This window comes from Ranitomeya imitator, chromosome 5 (genome assembly GCF_032444005.1).
Source record: "Ranitomeya imitator isolate aRanImi1 chromosome 5, aRanImi1.pri, whole genome shotgun sequence".
Lineage (NCBI taxonomy): Eukaryota > Metazoa > Chordata > Amphibia > Anura > Dendrobatidae > Ranitomeya > Ranitomeya imitator.
The window spans coordinates 519,586,701-519,608,950 of NC_091286.1; the positions used below are offsets into that span (position 1 = coordinate 519,586,701).

Genomic DNA, 22,250 nt, shown 5'->3' on the forward strand with positions numbered 1-22,250 from the left:
TGATTTTGAGCATCATTCCAACTCCAGACCTCCATGGGATATTAGTTGTGAACTACGTTGATCATTTTTAGGTTTTATTGTTCTCAACACATTCCACTATGTAATGAATAAAGATTTACAACTGGAATATTTCATTCATTGATATCTAGGATGTGAGATTTTAGTGTTCCCTTTATTTTTTTTGAGCAGTGTATATGGTTACCTGCAGTATTTGTGATCTCTCTTACATAGGCTGCACAATATGAAAACTCCAGCAGCGCAACAGTGAACATCTTAGGGATTCAGTGAACAGAGATGCACCCAATACCACAAACGTATCATAACTTTTTTTCAAGTGCACGGTGGCAATTTGAGCGGTTTCCAGTTTTTCAGAATGGAAAGGGTCAGCAAGCCCAGAAGGGGCGGAGCCTGCCAACAAAAACTTCTTAGCCGAGAAACCCATTGGATCTTGATGATGGAGACCGCCCATCCCACCGGTTTACATAAACGCACAGATATAATATTGTTTTATTAATATTGTTCACTGAACTTTTGACTGTGTTTAATGACAGCATCATATTGTTGGTTTTAAATTTGTATTTTTGTACTGGAAAAAGTTTTAATGTTGTGGGTGTGAAATAACAACCATGTGATGGGGGAGGTTTTTTTTGTTCTGTAAACCCTGACTCACTGGTATAATACTAGGTTATGACTAAGGGGCATATTTGGCCCTGAAACGCGTAAACCGGTGTCTGGGACCCCTGCTATTTATGCCATTTTTCTATTGTCGGTTGTCCATGCTTTTAACTGAAGATTTTGGAATAAAGCTTATTGGAGTGCAACCTCTTTGTGCTGGATTTTTTACTACTTGTCCAATATTGATGTGAATGTTGGATCAAAAATGGTCAATGCAAATGAATGGGTAAGTAAAAACCACTGGATTAAAAAGGCACAAGAACTTTTATTTCTCATCCAAGAAAAAATAATGGAAGACAGGGCAAAATTGAAACCCTGAGATCACAGTCCAGTTATTCTCAAACTTAAATACGGTCAGTCAAATAATAATAAACCTTGGAAATTGAATCCCTTCTGGCTGAAACTGATAGATTCTAGTGATAGAACGGTTGATCAGTTAAACTGCTTTGTCTCTACTCACCCAGACCCCTCGAATCTCAATCTGTTTTGGGACACTCTAAAGGCATATTTAAGGGGATGTCTGTCCTCTACAATTTCCTATATAAAAAGGGTGACGGCAGGGGAGGATGACGAGAGAGCGACGGCTGAAAGACTCGGAAGCCGCCTATGTGGCCAATCAAACTAACGGCAACAGGGTGGAGTGGCTCACTTCCCAAAGACTATACACTCAAAATATAGACACTAAATCGAAACGTAAATTATTCTTTACCCGTCAATCTTATTTTGAATTGGGGAATCAGGCCAGTACACTCCTAGCTTTTTTAGTACGTCAACATAACACCTCTAATACGGTACTACAGATTCGGACACTCGATGGTTCGTTGGTATCCTCTACTGAGGAAATTCTTCGATGTTTTTGTAATTACTATAAGTCATTGTACAAATCGGGTAGTGGTCTTGGGGTCCCTGAATGTGCAGACTATTTATCGGACATAACATTCCCCTCACTGAGCCCAACCCAGCAAGCTTTTATGGAGGCCGAGTTTACTCTGGAGGAAGTGGAACATGCTATAATGGACATGGCCACCAGGAAGGCCCCTGGACCTGACGGGTTTCCCGTCGAGTTCTGTAAAAAATATCGGGACCACCTGGCACCACTTTTATTGAAGGTGCTTCAGAATATATGGGAGGGAGAAATTATGCTTGAAACATTTTATGATGCAAATATCATTGTACTTAAAATGGAGGGAAAGAACCCCTTGGAGTGTGGATCATATCGCCCCATATCATTGGTGAACGTAGATTATAAAATCTTCACTAAAATATTGGCTACTAGACTAAATGCGATCATACTGTATTAGACCTTATACACCCAGATCAAACTGGCTTTATGCCTGGGAAAAGTATCTCCATTAATATTAGGCGAGTCCAATCAGTCATTCAATATAGCTCCCTAGAATTGGATAATAATTGGGCTCTGGCATCCCTAGACACAGCTAAAGCGTTTGACTCCCTCGAGTGGCCTTTCCTCTCCGCATGTCTACAGAAATACGGTTTTGGAGACAAATTTATTAGAGGGATAGATACACTATATAGGAATCCTAGGGCACGGGTAATTGTGAATAACTCTATCTCTGATTCCTTTACCTTGCATAGGGGAACCCGTCAGGGATGTCCTTTGTCCCCGGCTCTCTTTGCCCTCGCGATAGAAGCCTTGGCAATACGCATAAGGTCCTCCACGGATATTAAAGGAATAAATATTGCGGATCGTGTGGATACCATCGGTCTTTATGCTGATGATATGATCATATTTATGGATAAAATAGAAGAAACACTACCACGAGTAATAACGACTATTGATAATTTCAGTAAACTCTCTGGTCTCTATATAAATTGGGATAAGTCTGCTCTGATGCCTCTGTCTCATGCTCCGATGCCCTGTCTCAAAAATCTCTCGTCACTACCTGTAGTCTCCAGTTTCAAATATCTAGGAATTCATATGTCTCAATATAGTCAGCTGGACCTACGACTTAATATTTATCCACTATTAGACCTGGTCAAATCTAAATTTATAACCTGGAGCAAACTCCCTCTCTCCGTTGCAGGTCACATTAATTTAATTAAAATGATATTGCTCCCCAAATTATTGTCTCCAACATAGTGCTGTGCCAATACCCAAGTCTTTCTTTGCAAACTTAAACTCCCTAACCACGTCCTTTATATGGGGGGAGACCAGACCCAAACTCAAACTATCTACTCTACAGAGACCGAAAAAGGGGGGTGGGGCAGCCCTACCAGACTTTTATCTATACTATCTTGCCGGGCAGGCTAGGGCGATAAGCAAGTGGATGCCTAGCAACTCCCTACCAGTAGACGGGCATGGCACCAGGAGATGGAACAGGATCCTTGATGCAAACAACTGGCTAAGACTATGGTGCAGACAACAAGGATTCGGATTCCTGGACCACGGTGTGAATTACTGGTACGATGGACTCCTCGCCAGAGACGGACTACACCTCAACAAACCTGGGAAACACACATTCGCCAGAAGACTCGCTACACTCATCAGGAGGGCGTTAAACTAGAAGAAGAGGGGACGGGAAGAAAAACATTAGACTTGAACAAAGAAGACCCAGGAAAACATACTCAGATGGGAGATAAGAACATTTCTAAAACAATCCACAGCGAGGAGATTGTTACAAAACAAAATCCTCTAAACTGCATGCTCGCAAAAGCCAGAAGCCTGACAAACAAGATGGAAGAACTAGAAGCAGAAATATCTACAGGTAACTTTGACATAGTGGGAATAACCGAGACATGGTTAGATGAAAGCTATGACTGGGCAGTTAACTTACAGGGTTACAGTCTGTTTAGAAAGGATCGTAAAAATCGGAGAGGAGGAGGGGTTTGTCTCTATGTAAAGTCTTGTCTAAAGTCCACTTTAAGGGAGGATATTAGCGAAGGAAATGAGGATGTCGAGTCCATATGGGTCGAAATTCATGGAGGGAAAAATGGTAACAAAATTCTCATTGGGGTCTGTTACAAACCCCCAAATATAACAGAAACCATGGAAAGTCTACTTCTAAAGCAGATAGATGAAGCTGCAACCCATAATGAGGTCCTGGTTATGGGGGACTTTAACTACCCGGATATTAACTGGGAAACAGAAACCTGTGAAACCCATAAAGGCAACAGGTTTCTGCTAATAACCAAGAAAAATTATCTTTCACAATTGGTGCAGAATCCAACCAGAGGAGCAGCACTTTTAGACCTAATACTATCTAATAGACCTGACAGAATAACAAATCTGCAGGTGGTCGGGCATCTAGGAAATAGCGACCACAATATTGTGCAGTTTCACCTGTCTTTCACTAAGGGGACTTGTCAGGGAGTCACAAAAACACTGAACTTTAGGAAGGCAAAGTTTGACCAGCTTAGAGATGCCCTTAATCTGGTAGACTGGGACAATATCCTCAGAAGTAAGATTACAGATAATAAATGGGAAATGTTTAAGAACATCCTAAATAGGCAGTGTAAGCGGTTTATACCTTGTGGGAATAAAAGGACTAGAAATAGGAAAAACCCAATGTGGCTAAACAAAGAAGTAAGACAGGCAATTAACAGTAAAAAGAAAGCATTTGCACTACTAAAGCAGGATAGCACCATTGAAGCTCTAAAAAACTATAGGGAGAAAAATACTTTATCTAAAAAACTAATTAAAGCTGCCAAAAAGGAAACAGAGAAGCACATTGCTAAGGAGAGTAAAACTAATCCCAAACTGTTCTTCAACTATATCAATAGTAAAAGAATAAAAACTGAAAATGTAGGCCCCTTAAAAAATAGTGAGGAAAGAATGGTTGTAGATGACGAGGAAAAAGCTAACATATTAAACACCTTCTTCTCCACGGTATTCACGGTGGAAAATGAAATGCTAGGTGAAATCCCAAGAAACAATGAAAACCCTATATTAAGGGTCACCAATCTAACCCAAGAAGAGGTGCGAAACCGGCTAAATAAGATTAAAATAGATAAATCTCCGGGTCCGGATGGCATACACCCACGAGTACTAAGAGAACTAAGTAATGTAATAGATAAACCATTATTTCTTATTTTTAGGGACTCTATAGCGACAGGGTCTGTTCCGCAGGACTGGCGCATAGCAAATGTGGTGCCAATATTCAAAAAGGGCTCTAAAAGTGAACCTGGAAATTATAGGCCAGTAAGTCTAACCTCTATTGTTGGTAAAATATTTGAAGGGTTTCTGAGGGATGTTATTCTGGATTATCTCAATGAGAATAACTGTTTAACTCCATATCAGCATGGGTTTATGAGAAATCGCTCTTGTCAAACCAATCTAATCAGTTTTTATGAAGAGGTAAGCTATAGGCTGGACCACGGTGAGTCATTGGACGTGGTATATCTCGATTTTTCCAAAGCGTTTGATACCGTGCCGCACAAGAGGTTGGTACACAAAATGAGAATGCTTGGTCTGGGGGAAAATGTGTGTAAATGGGTTAGTAACTGGCTTAGTGATAGAAAGCAGAGGGTGGTTATAAATGGTATAGTCTCTAACTGGGTCGCTGTGACCAGTGGGGTACCGCAGGGGTCGGTATTGGGACCTGTTCTCTTCAACATATTCATTAATGATCTGGTAGAAGGTTTACACAGTAAAATATCGCTATTTGCAGATGATACAAAACTATGTAAAGCAGTTAATACAAGAGAAGATAGTATTCTGCTACAGATGGATCTGGATAAGTTGGAAACTTGGGCTGAAAGGTGGCAGATGAGGTTTAACAATGATAAATGTAAGGTTATACACATGGGAAGAAGGAATCAATATCACCATTACACACTGAATGGGAAACCACTGGGTAAATCTGACAGGGAGAAGGACTTGGGGATCCTAGTTAATGATAAACTTACCTGGAGCAGCCAGTGCCAGGCAGCAGCTGCCAAGGCAAACAGGATCATGGGGTGCATTAAAAGAGGTCTGGATACACATGATGAGAGCATTATACTGCCTCTGTACAAATCCCTAGTTAGACCGCACATGGAGTACTGTGTCCAGTTTTGGGCACCCGTGCTCAGGAAGGATATAATGGAACTAGAGAGAGTACAAAGGAGGGCAACAAAATTAATAAAGGGGATGGGAGAACTACAATACCCAGATAGATTAGCGAAATTAGGATTATTTAGTCTAGAAAAAAGACGACTGAGGGGCGATCTAATAACCATGTATAAGTATATAAGGGGACAATACAAATATCTCGCTGAGGATCTGTTTATACCAAGGAAGGTGACGGGCACAAGGGGGCATTCTTTGCGTCTGGAGGAGAGAAGGTTTTTCCACCAACATAGAAGAGGATTCTTTACTGTTAGGGCAGTGAGAATCTGGAATTGCTTGCCTGAGGAGGTGGTGATGGCGAACTCAGTCGAGGGGTTCAAGAGAGGCCTGGATGTCTTCCTGGAGCAGAACAATATTGTATCATACAATTATTAGGTTCTGTAGAAGGACGTAGATCTGGGGATTTATTATGATGGAATATAGGCTGAACTGGATGGACAAATGTCTTTTTTCGGCCTTGCTAACTATGTTACTATGTTACTATGTTACTATGTTAATTCAGAAAGTCATTTAATCCATTCTGCCCGGATTGACTGTCCATTGGGTTTTTTGGAAATGGAGAAAGTCAGTGCTCCCCATTTGCTGCCATTGCTTCGACAAGCGAGATTAATATGGAGACAAATTAAAAAAGTTATTAAATTTGCAGATATAATAGCCTAAATGCCGCTGTGGCATAATAGTTATTTCCCAGAATTACTGAATCACCCATCTACTGAGTTCTGGATCTCATATGGTGTTCTCTCGGTGGGCAATATATATGACCAGGAGATTTTTGTATCCTTTGAACAATTACGGGATACCTACAATATCCCAAGATCTCCATTCTTCCGTTATTTACAGCTAAGGTCAGCTTTCCAGTCACATATGTGAAATATGGGTGCAAGTCGAGCAATTTCATCTCTACCCTTTATAGGCATTCTCAAATCACAGGGTCCTCAGGGACTCATTTCCTCTTTATACACATATCTATTATCCGTGGGAGATGGGCTCACTATTAACTCTTTAAAGAAGAAATGGGAGGGACTTCTTCCCGATACACTGGGAGAGGAGTGGGAAGATATTCTAGAATCTCCAACTAAAGTTTCTCCCTCAGTTAATAACAGGATGACCCAGCTATATATTATATATCAGACTTATTTGACCCCAACACGACTTTTTAAAATGGGTCGCCTCCATACGTCAGACTGCCTACGATGTTACATACGTGATGCGGATTTTATCCATATGATATGGAGGTGCCCGGTAATTCTTCACTATTGGAAAGAGGTCACGACATTGTTAACATCTTTATTGTCAATCCCTGTCCCACTTGAACCATTGACTTGCTTATTCGGGGTGTGGGATACAGAGACCTGGGATCACCATACTGGGATCTTCCTTCGAGAAACGCTCTTCTTAGCACGAAAGGTACTGGCGTTAAGGTGGATGGGTAGCTCCTCCCCGTCTCTCGGAGCTTGGATTGACCTGGTGAACTCTGTTATCCCATATGAAAGAACACTGTACCATAATAGAGGATGCCCAGGTAAATTTGAAAAAATTTGGGGTAGATGGAACTCATCTTATCATACTCTGTAGTCTGCGCTGATTAGATATAGACACGGGAGGGAGGGCATGTGGTTTTGGGACATCGTTGCGGAGCAAATTTAAATCTGTTTTTCTTTTGGCGAATTACTACTAATGGTTAAAGTTGTTTAAGTTGTATAGTAGGTATTTTGTAGGTACTAGTGATTCAACATGCACAGTTTATTACTTCTGTGAACTTTGGATATGATGATGTTCTGTAATCATTTGTATCTGACGGTATACTTAATAATGATAAATGTAAATGTGTGCATTGTTTGTTTACTCTGGAATTAATTAACGAATTAAAAAAAAAAAAAAATTGACACCCTGCTGAAAATAGGACTGTTTCTCTCATAAGTGAAATAAATGGAAATAAATGAGATTATGAGCCCCAAGTCTAAGGAGACTTGTTGGGAGTCTTAGGGTATGTGCTCACGATCAATGGACGCTGCGTACTTGCACAGCTTCCAACCTGCAGCATCCAGCTGTTACAGGATAGTGGATGGGATTTCAAGAAATCCCATCTCCACTATCCGTGCACTGATGCCCATGGCTTTACTGCAGAGACGGACATGTGGCGCATCTCTCCAGAACGCTGCATGTCAATTTACCTTGCGGACACGCTAGTCTCCGCAATATAGTCACCCATACAACATATTGGGAGAAGTGATTCCGCAAGGTTCAATGAACACACGTGGATTAACCTGCGTTCAATCATGTGCTGCATGTTCCTGAACGTGTGCGCATACCCATAGACTTCGATTTCATTCACATGTCAATGATATTCCGCAATTTTTTTTAATCAGGGATAAAGCAATAATTTCTTTAATCAAGTGATTTGTAGCTTCACCATTGAGCACTGTCTGTACTGTATTGTGTATGTGGTTCTGTCAGAAGTGGCCTTGTAGTACGTTGAAGGCTCAGTATAACAGAATATGCAGATAGGACATTTCTTATAACAAACGTCAAATATTATCGGGTGAGAGTACTATGGCACTATTTATTCTAGACTTATATATATTTATACTATATGCATTCTATATTTTTATACATACAGATTTCCATGTTCAGCATTACAGTCAAATAAGCTGATTAAAAAACCTTTTATAAAGAGGCTTTTCTTGCCCCTTCCTAGCTGATCTGAGACACACGCCATCTCTACATCTGACTTCTTACATCATGTTTACTTCAATCCCGAGGCACAGAGGACGCACAATGGTCGCACTCACATGGCTAACGGTTGCTCCATCCCCTTTTCTGAAAAATTAAAGCCTTGCACCAAATGATGTTACTATAGTACTTTTTATTCTGCAGTGACCCAGAATGATCCCTGTGGATCCAGTGGACGTCTCTCCTATTTGACGTACAACTTTTCATCAGAAAATGAGAGAAGGCATTATATATAGTTTGTCAAAAGAACATTCCAAGAGTGGGGCCACAGAGATGAGCAAGGGCACAAGGGGTACACTGCTGCAAATGAGCACCAAAGGGCTCTGAAGGCCCAATCTGCCAGGATCCAGTCCACTTATTGGGACAAAGTAAACTCCCCGAGACGCATTTAAGGGGAACCGGTCAGCAGGATTGTGCACAGTAACCTACACAGTGTCAGATAGGCACAGTTATACTGATTAAAATGATACCTTGGTTGATTATAAATAAAAATAACCAAAAGACTGATTTCATCTTTATTTTCAGTTTTGAGTTACTGATATGATTGTGCCCCAGGGCGGCCTATTGGGGAAGTGAGGGTCTTCATGTGGTGCTCCGATTAGGTATTCATAATACAGACTGCTGAGAGGTCACCGATCCCTCCCTGACCTGCCCCCATAATAAATATCTGTACAAACTGAAGAGAGAAAAAAAAATCTTCGTCAGGCGCCATCCGTGGAACCTGCGCTGCAGCATAATCGCATGTTTAGTGTCCCAGTAATAAACGTGGTTGATGCTATTCAGATAGAGAAAAAAAAATAAAAATGGCGCCCTCCGCTTGTGCGCCTTAGCAGCTGTCGGAGATAGAAGAGAGCCACTACTGCACTAGCGGCTCAATCTAGGAGGATTTTTTTCTTCTACAGCAAGATTGCGCCACCGATACATGCACAGTAGCACTAGCACACACTACTATATACTATCATCAATAAAATATATATATCTTTATTTTTATATAGCGCTAACATATTCCGCAGCGCTTTACAGTTTTGCACACATTATCGCCACTGTCCCCTTTGGGGCTCACAATCTAAATTCCCTATCAGTATGTCTTTGGAATGTGGGAGGAAACCGGAGTACCCGGAGGAAACCGCTACGTCATCATCTCGCGAGACCGCAATGCATTCTTGGGACCGGAGTGTCGCGAGGAGCATTGCTAAACACCTCGCCTGGATCCGGGGGCCGACGGAAGGTGAGTATATAACTACTTTTTATTTTAATTATTATTTAATTTTTAACAGGGATATGGTGCCCACATTGCTATATACTTTGTGGGCTGTGTTATATACTGCGTGGGCTGTGTTATATAATGCATCACTGTGCTATATATTACGTGGCTGGGCAATATACTACGTGAGCTGTGCTATCTACTACGTGGGCTGTGCTATATACTACTTGGCCTGTGCTATATGCTACGAGGCCTGTGCTATATGCTACGTGGCCTGTGCTATATGCTACGTGGCCTGTGCTATATGCTACGTGGCCTGTGCTATATGCTACATGGCCTGTGCTATATGCTACGTGGCCTGTGCTATATGCTACGTGGCCTGTGCTATATGCTATGTGGCCTGTGCTATATGCTACGTGGCCTGTGCTATATGATACGTGGCCTGTGCTATATTTCTCTGCTGTATCTGTGCATCATGAATCGTGGTATGTGTTAAAGAGGGGGGGCCCACTGAGACTTTCGCCTGGGGCCCTCAAAAACCTGGAGCCGACCCTGGCTTCACTGATCGGCCGGCCGGGCGTGACCAATCAGCGACAGGCGCAGTCCGGCCGTGAATTGGCGCAATGATCACATCGCCTGTATGTAGCAGAATTGCTATGAGGGAAGACCAACAGGCAGCGCTCATAGCAATCCGGTAGTGACAACCATAGAGGTCTGCTGGAGACCTCAGGTTGTCATGCCAACCCATTGGCAACCCACGGTCATATGCCACAGGCGCCGATGGCCGCGATTTCCGTCGTGCTTGCCAGAAGAACGTGTTTGACAGCAGAACTTAACGGGTTAACAGCTGTAGGAGGATCGTGATTCCTCCCACGGCTGTTAGTGGCACATGTCAGCTGTTCAAAACAGCTGACATGTGCCAGAAAAGATGTGGACTCCCTGCCGGAGCCAACATCAAAGGGAGGGAGTCCGACATCAGCGTACTATGACATCCGATGTCGAAAACGGGTTAAATTTTTTATTTTTTCCTTCTATCTGAATAGCATCATCCACATTTATTATTGGGACATTAAACATGTGATTATGCTGCAGCGCAGGGGCCACGGATGGCACCTGCCTGCAGAAGTTTTTTTTTTTTCCTTCACTATGTACAGATATTCATTATGTAAACTAGGGTGCAGGTCGGTGAGGGATCAGTGACCTGTCAGCAGTCTGCATTATGAATACCTTATCAGAGTACCACATGAAGACCCCCACAGGACGCCCCGAAGCACGAGGATATCATTAACTCAAAACTGAAAATAAGGATTAATAAAGACGGATTTCATCAACCCAGGTATCATTTTAATCAGTATAACGGCGCCGACCTGACACTGTCTGTAGGTTACTGTGCACAATCCTAAACCATTTTACTGCCTAATCCATGTGTATGGGAACAGCAGCGGTTGCATTATTAAGCACAAAGACCTAAAATGTAGCACATTTCTTAAAAAGGTGAGCACCCTTCCTTAAGAACATGTTTATACCCAATTTCAATCTAAGCTTTAATGAAACACTATGGAACAGTTTTCTTCCCTAGATGCTATAAAGTGAACATGTGAACCATTTAAAAAAACTAAAACTTTATTATGTCAAACACCAAAAATCCTGTGCAACATAAAATAAAGATCTAGGTTATTCAGTCTGGTGGACCTACAAACAGTACATATATTTCAATAGACAATCAAATATAGATTCGTTGACAGCAGTCTGCAAAGATATATCCCAGGCAACACCAAAACCTGTGAATCACTGGTCTGCTGCACTACTTCGATCGCCTCTGCTACACACAGGCGATGCTCAGATCGCCTCTATATAGCAGATTTACTCACTTGCTATGGCGCTCACAGCAATCCGGCACTGACAACAATAGAGGTCTCCAGGAGTCCTGCCAACACACCGATGACGCGTGATCACGTGACGGGGGTCACCGGTGTGCGTATTTCCAGCGCTATTGCCGGAAGCGCTTGTTAAATGACAATGTCAGCTTGACAGCAGCATTTAGTTGGTTAATAGCCGTGGGTGGATCGCGATTCCACCCGTGGTTATTGCGGGCACATGTCAGCTGTTCAAAATAGATAACATGTCCCCAGAAAGATGTGGGCTCACCGCCAGAGCCCATATCAAAGGGAGGGACTCAGACATCGGTGTACTATAACGCCCGATGTCTGAAAGAGGTTAACCCCTTCCCGACCCATGACGCCACGTAGGCGTCATGAAAGTCGGTGCCAATCCGACCCATGACGCCTATGTGGCGTCATGGAAAGATCGCGACCCTGCAGATCGGGTGAAAGGGTTAACTCCAATTTCACCCGATCTGCAGGGACAGGGGGAGTGGTAGTTTAGCCCTGGGGGGGTGGCTTCACCCCCCCGTGGCTACGATCGCTCTGATTGGCTGTTGAAAGAGCCAATCAGAGCGATTTGTAATATTTCACCTATTATAACGGGTGAAATATTACAATCCAGCCATGGCCGATGCTGCAATATCATCGGCCATGGCTGGAAACACTAATGTGCCCCCATCCCACCGATCGCCCCCCCAAGCCACCGATCTGTCCGGTACACTGCTCCGTCCTGTGCTCCGCTCCCCCCGTGCTCCAATCACCCCCCCGTGCTCCGATCCAACCCCCCTGCGCTCCGATCCAACCCCCCCAGCTCTGTTCCACCCACCCCCGTGCTCCGTTCCAACCCCCCGCGCTCCGATCCCCCCCCCCATTGCTCTGATCCCCCCCCCACCCCATCATACTTACCGATCCTCCCGGGGTCCGTCCGTCTTCTCCCTGGGCGCCGCCATCTTCCAAAATGGCGGGCGCATGCGCAGTACGCCCGCCGAATCTGCCGGCCGGCAGATTCGTTCCAAAGTGCATTTTGATCACTGAGATATACAGTTAGGGCCAGAAATATTTGGACAGTGACACAATTTTCGCGAGTTGGGCTCTGCATGCCACCACATTGGATTTGAAATGAAACCTCTACAACAGAATTCAAGTGCAGATTGTAACGTTTAATTTGAAGGGTTGAACAAAAATATCTGATAGAAAATGTAGGAATTGTACACATTTCTTTACAAACGCTCCACATTTTAGGAGGTCAAAAGTAATTGGACAAATAAACATAACCCAAACAAAATATTTTTATTTTCAATATTTTGTTGCAAATCCTTTGGAGGCAATCACTGCCTTAAGTCTGGAACCCATGGACATCACCAAACGCTGGGTTTCCTCCTTCTTAATGCTTTGCCAGGCCTTTACAGCCGCAGCCTTCAGGTCTTGCTTGTTTGTGGGTCTTTCCGTCTTAAGTCTGGATTTGAGCAAGTGAAATGCATGCTCAATTGGGTTTAGATCTGGAGATTGACTTGGCCATTGCAGAATGTTCCACTTTTTGGCACTCATGAACTCCTGGGTAGCTTTGGATGTATGCTTAGGGTCATTGTCGATCTGTAATATGAAGCGCCGTCCAATCAACTTTGCAGCATTTGGCTGAATCTGGGCTGAAAATATATCCCGGTACACTTCAGAATTCATCCGGCTACTCTTGTCTGCTCTTATGTCATCAATAAACACAAGTGACCCAGTGCCATTGAAAGCCATGCATGCCCATGCCATCACGTTGCCTCCACCATGTTTTACAGAGGATGTGGTGTGCCTTGGATCATGTGCCGTTCCCTTTCTTCTCCAAACTTTTTTCTTCCCATCATTCTGGTACAGGTTGATCTTTGTCTCATCTGTCCATAGAATACTTTTCCAGAACTGAGCTGGCTTCTTGAGGTGTTTTTCTGCAAATTTAACTCTGGCCTGTCTATTTTTGGTATTGATGAATGGTTTGCATCTAGATGTGAACCCTTTGTATTTACTGTCATGGAGTTTTCTCTTTACTGTTGACTTAGAGACAGATACACCTACTTCACTGAGAGTGTTCTGGACTTCAGTTGATGTTGTGAACGGGTTCTTCTTCACCAAATTAAGTATGCGGCGATCATCCACCACTGTTGTCATCCGTGGACGCCCAGGCCTTTTTGAGTTCCCAAGCTCACCAGTCAATTCCTTTTTTCTCAGAATGCACCCAACTGTTGATTTTGCTACTCCAAGCATGTCTGCTATCTCTCTGATGGATTTTTTCTTTTTTTTCAGCCTCAGGATGTTCTGCTTCACCTCAATTGAGAGTTCCTTTGACCGCATGTTGTCTGCTCACAGCAACAGCTTCCAAATGCAAAACCACACACCTGGAATCCACCCCTGACCTTTTAACTACTTCATTGATTACAGGTTAACGAGGGAGACGCCTTCAGAGTTAATTGCAGCCCTTAGAGTCCATTGTCCAATTACTTTTGGTCCCTTGAAAAAGAGGACGCTATGCATTACAGAGCTATGATTCCTAAACCCTTTCTCCGATTTGGATGTGGAAACTATCATATTGCAGCTGGGAGTGTGCACTTTCAGCCCATATTATATATATAATTGTATTTCTGAACATGTTTTTGTAAACAGCTAAAATAACAAAATTTGTGTCACTGTCCAAATATTTCTGGCCCTAACTGTAATCTATCACAGTGATCAAAATAAAAAAAATAATAAATGACCCCCCCCCCCCCCCCCCCATAGGTAGGGACAATAAAAAAAATAAATAATTTTTTTTTTCCCACTAAGGTTAGAATAGGGTTAGGGTTAGGGCTAGGGTTAGGGTTTCGGTATGTGCACACGTATTCTATTCCTCTGCGGATTTTTCCGCTGCGGATTTATGGCGGATTTGCCGCGGTTTTTTTGCGCATTTCACTGCGGTTTTTCAACTGCGATTTTCTATTGGAGCAGTTGTAAAACCGCTGCGGAATCCGCAGAAACAAGTGACATGCTGCAGAATGTAAACCGCTGCGTTTCCGTGCAGTTTTTCTGCAGCATGTGTACAGCGATTTTTGTTTCCCATAGGTTTACATTGAACTGTAAACTCATGGGAAACTGCTGCGGATCCGCAGTGTTTTCCGCAGTGTGTGCACATACCTTTTGAATTAGGCTATGTGCACACGGTGCGGATTTGGCTGCGGATCCGCAGCGGATTGGCTGCTGCGGATTCGCAGCAGTGTTCCATCAGGTTTACAGTACCATGTAAACCTATGGAAAACTAAATCCGCTGTGCCCATGGTGCGGAAAATACCGCGCGGAAACGCTGCGTTGTATTTTCCGCAGCATGTCATTTCTTTGTGCGGATTCCGCAGCGTTTTACACCTGTTCCTCAATAGGAATCCACAGGTGAAATCCGCACAAAAAACGCTGGAAATCCGCGGTAAATCCGCAGGTAAAACGCAGTGCCTTTTACCTGCTGATTTTTCAAAAATGGTGCTGAAAAATCTCACACGAATCCGCAACGTGGGCACATAGCCTTAGGGTTGGAATTAGGGTTGTGGTTAGGGTTATGGCTACAGTTGGGATTAGGGTTAGGGGTGTGTTGGGGTTAGTGTTGGAGGTAGAATTGAGGGGTTTCCACTGTTTAGGCACATCAGGGGTCTCCAAACGCAACATGGCGCCACCATCGATTCCAGCCAATCTTGTATTCAAAAAGTCAAATGGTGCTCCCTCACTTCCGAGCCCCGACGTGCGCCCAAACAGTGGTTTACCCCCTCATATGGGGTATCAGTGTACTCAGAACAAACTGCGCAACAATTACTGGGGTCCAATTTCTCCTGTTACCCTTTTGAAAATAAAAAAATGCTTGCTAAAACATCATTTTTGAGAAAAGAAAAAAGATTTTTTATTTTCACGGCTCAGCGTTGTAAACGTCTGTGAAGCACTTGGGGGTTCAAAGTGCTCACCACATATCTAGATAAGTTCCTTGGGGGGTCTAGTTTCTAAAATGGGGTCACTTGTGGGGGGTTTCTACTGTTTAGGCACACCAGGGGCTCTGCAAACGCAACGTGACGCCCGCAGACCATTCCATCAAAGTCTGCATTTCAAAAGTCACTACTTCCCGTCTGAGCCCCGACGTGTGCCCAAACAGTGGTTTACCCCCACACATGGGGTATCAGCGTACTCAGGAGAAACTGGACAACAACTTTTGGGGTCCAATTTCTCCTGTAACCCTTGGGAAAAAAAAAATTCTGGGCTAAATAATTATTTTTGAGGAAAGAAAACGTATTTATTATTTTCACGGCTCTGCATTATAAACTTCTGTGAAGCACTTGGGGGTTCAAAGTCCTCACCACACATCTAGATTAGTTCCTTTGGGGGTCTAGTTTCCAAAATGGGGTCATTTCTGGGGGATCTCCAATGTTTAGGCACACAGGGGCTCTCCAAACGTGACATGGTGTCCGCTAATGATTGGAGCTAATTTTCCATTTAAAAAGCCAAATGGCGTGCCTTCCCTTCCGAGCCCTGCCATATGCCCAAACAGTGGTTTACCCCCACATATGGGGTATCAGCGTACTCAGGACAAACTGGACAACAACATTTGGGGTCCAATTTCTCCTATTACCCTTGGCAAAATAGGAAATTCCAGGTTAAAAAAATCATTTTTGAGGAAAGAAAACGTATTTATTATTTTCACGGCTCTGCATTATAAACTTCTGTGAAGCACTTGGGGGTTCAAAGTCCTCACCACACATCTAGATTAGTTCCTTGGGGGGTCTAGTTTCCAAAATGGGGTCACTTGTGGGGGAACTCCAATGTTTAGGCACACAGGGCTCTCCAAACGCGACATGGTGTCCGCTAACAATTGGAGCTAATTTTCCATTCAAAAAGTCAAATGGCGCTCCTTCCCTTCCAAGCCCTGCCGTGCGCCCAAACAGTGGTTTACCCCCACATATGAGGTATCAGCGTACTCAGGACAAATTGGACAACAACGTGGTTCAGTTTCTCCTTTTACCATTGGGAAAATAAAAAAAATTGTTGCTAAAAGTTAATTTTTGTGACTAAAAAGTTAAATGTTCATTTTTTCCTTCCATGTTGCTTCTGGTGCTGTGAAGTACCTGAAGGGTTAATAAACTTCTTGAATGTGGTTTTGAGTACCTTGAGGGGTGCATTTTTTAGAATGGTGTCACTTTTGGGTATTTTCAGCCATATAGACCCCTCAAACTGACTTCAAATGTGAGGTGGTCCCTAAAAAAAATGGTTTTGTAAATTTAGTTGTAAAAATGAGAAATCGCTGGTCAAATTTTAACCCTTATAACTTCCTAGCAAAAAAAATTTTGCTTCCAAAATTGTGCTGATGTAAAGTATACATGTGGGAAATGTTATTTATTAACTATTTTGTGTTTGTATAGTCTTCCTTCAACCTTAATAACTATGTAACTATAACATAACTCTCTGGTTTAACAGAATAAAAATTCAAAATGTGAAAATTGTGAAATTTTCAAAATTTTCGCCAAATTTCCATTTTTATCACAAATAAACGCAGAATTTATTGACCTAAATTTACCACTAACATGAAGCCCAATATGTCACGAAAAAACAATCTCAGAACCGCTAGGATCCGTTGAAGCGTTCCTGAGTTATTACCTCATAAAGGGACACTGGTCAGAATTGCAAAAAACGGCAAGGTCTTTAAGGTCAAAATAGGCTGGGTCATGAAGGGGTTAAATGGAAAAATCTATTTTTTTTCTGCAGTCGGCGTTATACCGTTACAGCAATCGCAACACCGGGGTCGGTAAAAACGAACCAAATCATGTTCTCTGATGTCTCAGCCACCCCTGGAAGCCGAGACCTGGAGAAATTCCTACTCTGGGGAGCGCTATACCTTTATTCCTCAGTGCCATTAAAAAGCGGCACTGTGGTTTAAGTACCCTTAACTGCCGCTGTGAAAAGGCATATCGACGGTCGTTAAGGGGTTAAACAAAACCAACGCCCGCATGATAAAACTAACCAATACTGCAGGTCTCTCCTGTCCTCAAAAACACATGTCCTACAGTATGTGTTTATCCCCATATGCGCATTGACATGGTTGACAATGGCCTGTCCGTTCCATGCTGGGGCGCAACTCTTGCTATACTAACGTCACTTCCGTCACTCTGTTCACAATTACACTATGATGTCTGGGCAGGTGTGTGTGTTCTAAGTTAGAGCACAAAGCAATAGACGGTATAGCGGTACAATCATATATATCCGCTATTGGAAAAACGACTGCATGAAGATTCACTTGGTATGGTGGGTATGGTGTGCACACATGGGGGGAAAACAAATACATACACTGCGACCGCTATACATTTACAGAAGGTGTAATGTTGTGAATTCTGCTCTTGGGCTCCCTCCGGTGGATATGAGTGGTAGTGCTGCTGTCTTTTGATCGCAGCATTTATCAGGTGTATCCACTTTTTGCAATTTGGGCTGGGCTATTTAGTCCTGCTTTATCCTTTAGTCAGTGCCAGTTGTCCATTGTTTTTGGAGGATTCACATCCATACCTGGTCTCTCCTGTTTTGCTGTTCATTTCAACAAAGATAAGTTCTGGCTTTGTTTTTGCTGTCCACCTGCTGTGGACCTTATAGTTCTGTGCATTTTCATGTTTTGTCTTGTCCAGCTTTGTCTGTGAAGGATTTTTTGCAGCCAAGCTGTGTCTCTGGAGATGCAGATATACCCTCCATGTCTTTAGTCAGATGTGGAGATTTGTATTTTCTGTGGTGGATATTTTCTAGTGTTTTAATACTGACCGCATAGTACTCTGTCCTATTCTTTCTTTTTAGCTAGAATGGCCTCCTATGCTAAATCCTGATTTCAAGTCTGCGTATGTTTTTTCCCTCTCCTCTCACAGTCAATATTTGTGGGGGGCTGTCTATCCTTTGGGGATTTTCTCTGAGGCAAGATAGTTTTCCCGTTTCTGTCTTTAGGGGAAGTTAGTTCTTATACTGTGTCGAGGGGTCTAGGGAGTGTTAGGTACTCCCCACGGCTACTTCTAGTTGCGGTGCTAAGTTCAGGGTTTCCGGTCAGTACAGGTACCACCTTCTCCAGAGTACGTCTCATGCTGCTCCTAGGCCACCAGATCATAACAGTGTAACCCCTTCTATGCAAAAATAGCCTACATAAGACCCACTTCCATAAATATATAAGAAATCAAAAAAGTGGAAGCAACGAAGCCCAAATAATAAAAGGTAACAAGCTTTCACGAAGAAATATATTAAAACATGATATCAAAGGATGAAGTGAAGATGTGTTTGAGGACAGGAGAGACCTGCAGTACTGGTTAAGAGCTTTATCATGTAGGTGGTGGCTTTGTTTAAACTCTTGATATGGAGGCATATGTAAATGTGCCCGAGCATTTCATCTTTTCATCTCTGGATACATCAAACCTTTGATGAACCGATAAGATACGAAAAAGCGTTGATGCACAAGCAATGATCGATAAGTGATTAAAGCTATAAAGATAACTTATCACGGTGGGCTCCCAAGTATTGACATATCCATCTTATATCACTGTTATAACTATCCAGGATCTAACTTATCTCATGTTTTACCTTATGGTTAGAACAGGGATGATTAGGGAGAATCAAAAGTGAGTGAGTCCCCATTATTATTTTGTTCATTTAGGGTGCCAACCTCTGCAGCTAGGCAGTACCAGATAAGGGCATCAGACCAGGGATTCACCAGTTTTGGTGTCGCCTGAGATATATCTTTGTCTACCTCTGTCAATGGATCTATATGTATTGATTGTCTATTGAACTATACATACTGTTTGTAGGTCCACCAGACTGAATACCTTGGATCTTGGTTATTCTATATTGCATGGGATTTTTGGTATTTAACTAAATTAGCTTATAAAGTGTTTACATGTTTACTTTTTCCAATCCAATCCCTTTGCCTACAGGTACTTTACACATAAGTTCTCTAGATGCTACACTCGAAATGGCAGTAGTCACAATAAGCCTGCATTATAAATATTGAAGGTTGAAGCAGGAAGCTAGAATAATACTTCCAATAATATACCGATATTGCTTCATTATAATAGTAGAGTCCTGGGAGAAGACACTTCCAGCCCTTCCAGCATGACTCTGTCCCAAGTAGCAGACAGACCCATCATCACTACTATCCTCGAAGCTGCTCCGGTTATCACCAGCTAGGACGCAATCTGTACTGTGGAATGTAATCCTCACAGCTTGTAGAAATGAGCACCCAAGAACATTTACTGACTTTTTCTAAAAAATTACTGACACATTATTGCACATAGTACAGGCATACACCAACGCCCTCCGTCATAAAGACAAGGAAACCTCACTTGGGCTTTCCATTCATTCCAGTCTTCTTATAGTAACAGACTGTAGAAACAGATCACCATCTGTGCAGAATAAAACGTACCCAACTGATGGTGGTGAATCATCGCAGTCATGAATAGCCGGATATACCCAATTATAGATTACACATGTATAAAATCTCCCCAAAAAAACAAAAACAGACACCTTGATGAAAAGTAAAAATCTCACCAACATAAAGCAGAAGACAGGAGTTTGCTCAAACCACTCGGTGTCGCGAGTCAAGTTAAAATCCAACATTTTTTCACAGCAGAAACCCGAGGCTGACACTTGGATTTCTGATGCAAACTTTAGTGTGAACCAAGTCTGCATCACGAAAAGAAGACGCAGACAAAAACTTAGAACCCAAGTCATTAATGCATTTTTTGTCTAATTTTTGGGTGTTTTTCCATTTGAGACTTCATTTAATTCCCTTTAAAAAAAAATAAAAAATCTATTTAATATAATATAATTTGCCTTTTTTTTTTATGTTCTTCATTGTGGGCGATGTTTGGTGTTTTCAAATGTTTCACAGAATCATCAATTTCAGCTTTTTAAAAGCCGCAGTTTGAGCAAATATTCCCCAGTCTCCCCCACCTAGTTATGGACACCTGAGTTTTTTGCAAAAATTTTACAACACTTTAGGGGAACATGCAACTCTGTCGGCTAAAAAGTAGCAAAAAAAAAAAAAAAGTTAAGACAAAATTCATTTATTATGTGCACCACTGTGTAGAGAATTTGGTTTTCCATTTTCTTTTTCTGCCATTGACAAGTGACGAATTAGGCCCTAACATTTTTTCTTTAGTATGTTTAGCTGCCATTATTTGATCTCCACCTACCTTTAGGCCATCACTGGGAAGTCTGTAGCCAAACCGTGCAGGAAGGTCTTCAAAAGACTTTGATACATTGTCTGCAGAGTGCTAAAGAGAAACATTGAGGTAGATCAAGATGGATGCACCAGAGAAACCAAACACACACACATATAAAACACCTCTTTCATGCTCTGCACCATATTTATGATGTGTTGTACACATTCTACGCCTTATCCGATCATGGGGTGTAGGCTACCTGGCAAGGGATGTCACATGTCAGAAATGGGGTGCATCTTAATGTGCAGTGTAGTATGCCAAAAAATGAGCCATAATTTTGTATCAAAGCTGGACAACTAATAGGTGGTGTAAATTCAGACTAATAAAAGACTGACTGTCCCTACAAAACTAAGAGTAGTAATCTCCATCTATAATCAACAAAAAGCTGCACTCTGTACCACTATAGCATGAAAACATGTAATATTTGTTTTTTGGTATGTACCTCCACGCTTCATGGATATACACCTGAAAGAACAAGAAATGCACTGGTGTGATCAATGTGCTATTCAATTGTGAGCGCCATTTCAGTGTGACCCAGGCAGACCGTGTATCAACAGATTACAGTCAGACTAGAGCTTAGAAATACAAATATGATCCAAAAAGACCAATCAGGTCATGTATGTGTTTATTATTGCTTTAAAATTATTGTTTTCAGAAATAGAAAATATTGAATTTAATAAATGAAAGATAAAGATCAATACAAAAATTATTATTAACCCTGTTTGTAAACACAATTGCACAAATTGTATGCCACGAGATGGGTGTAGCCGCCCTTTTTAGAGTAGATATAGTGTTAGTACTCAGTGTGGAGGAGCGCACCAGCTGATCTTATACGAACTGACCACATATACAAGAACAGTAGTGATTATAAATACATTCACTGACAGTAACAACGCACGTAAAAGAAAGTAAATGGTCGGCGGTGTAACTTGATGCACATACAGTGATCCTGTGCTGAAGTGGATAGAACAGTCCAAGCGTCGATCGCGGTAAAAGCGTTCAGAGAGTCCTGGTCGGTGACTCACCTGAAGCTATGCAGGACCGCGTGTGGGAGCAGACAGCATCTGAGTCTCCCTGCTTCTCGTGAACGAAAACTTAATGAATTGAATCACTGCTCTAGAAAATATGAAAAATTTAGAATACTTTGTGCATAAATTGGCCAATTCATGTGTACCCGGCAGCCGCAAATGGGTTCCCAGCAACAAGAATCGCCTTATTGTGGCTGCCAGGTACACATGAAGTGGCCAATTTATGCACTAAGTATTTTCAATTTCTCCTATTTTCGAGAGCAGTAATGCAATTATTATTTCATGTTTTCATGCTATAGTGCTACAAAGTGCAACTTTATTTGTTGGTTATGTATAGTGATGGCTACTCTTAGTTTGCACCTGATTTCTGTTTGGAAGTGACGGTCAGTCTTTTCTTATTTATATACATAGGCCCTCTGGCTGAGCACTCCA

At 42.3% G+C, this 22,250-nt stretch overlaps 1 protein-coding gene across 4 annotated transcripts in view; it reads right to left on the minus strand.

The window, feature by feature from the left end:
- RNF13 (ring finger protein 13) overlaps nt 1-22,250 on the minus strand; it is a 145,425-nt gene that overhangs the window by 73,814 nt on the left and 49,361 nt on the right. For all 4 annotated transcript variants that reach the window (XM_069727541.1, XM_069727539.1, XM_069727538.1 and 1 more), the window contains exon 3: nt 20,761-20,841. In XM_069727541.1, the coding sequence (XP_069583642.1) occupies nt 20,761-20,841 (81 nt within the window). The remainder of the gene's footprint in view (nt 1-20,760; nt 20,842-22,250) is intronic.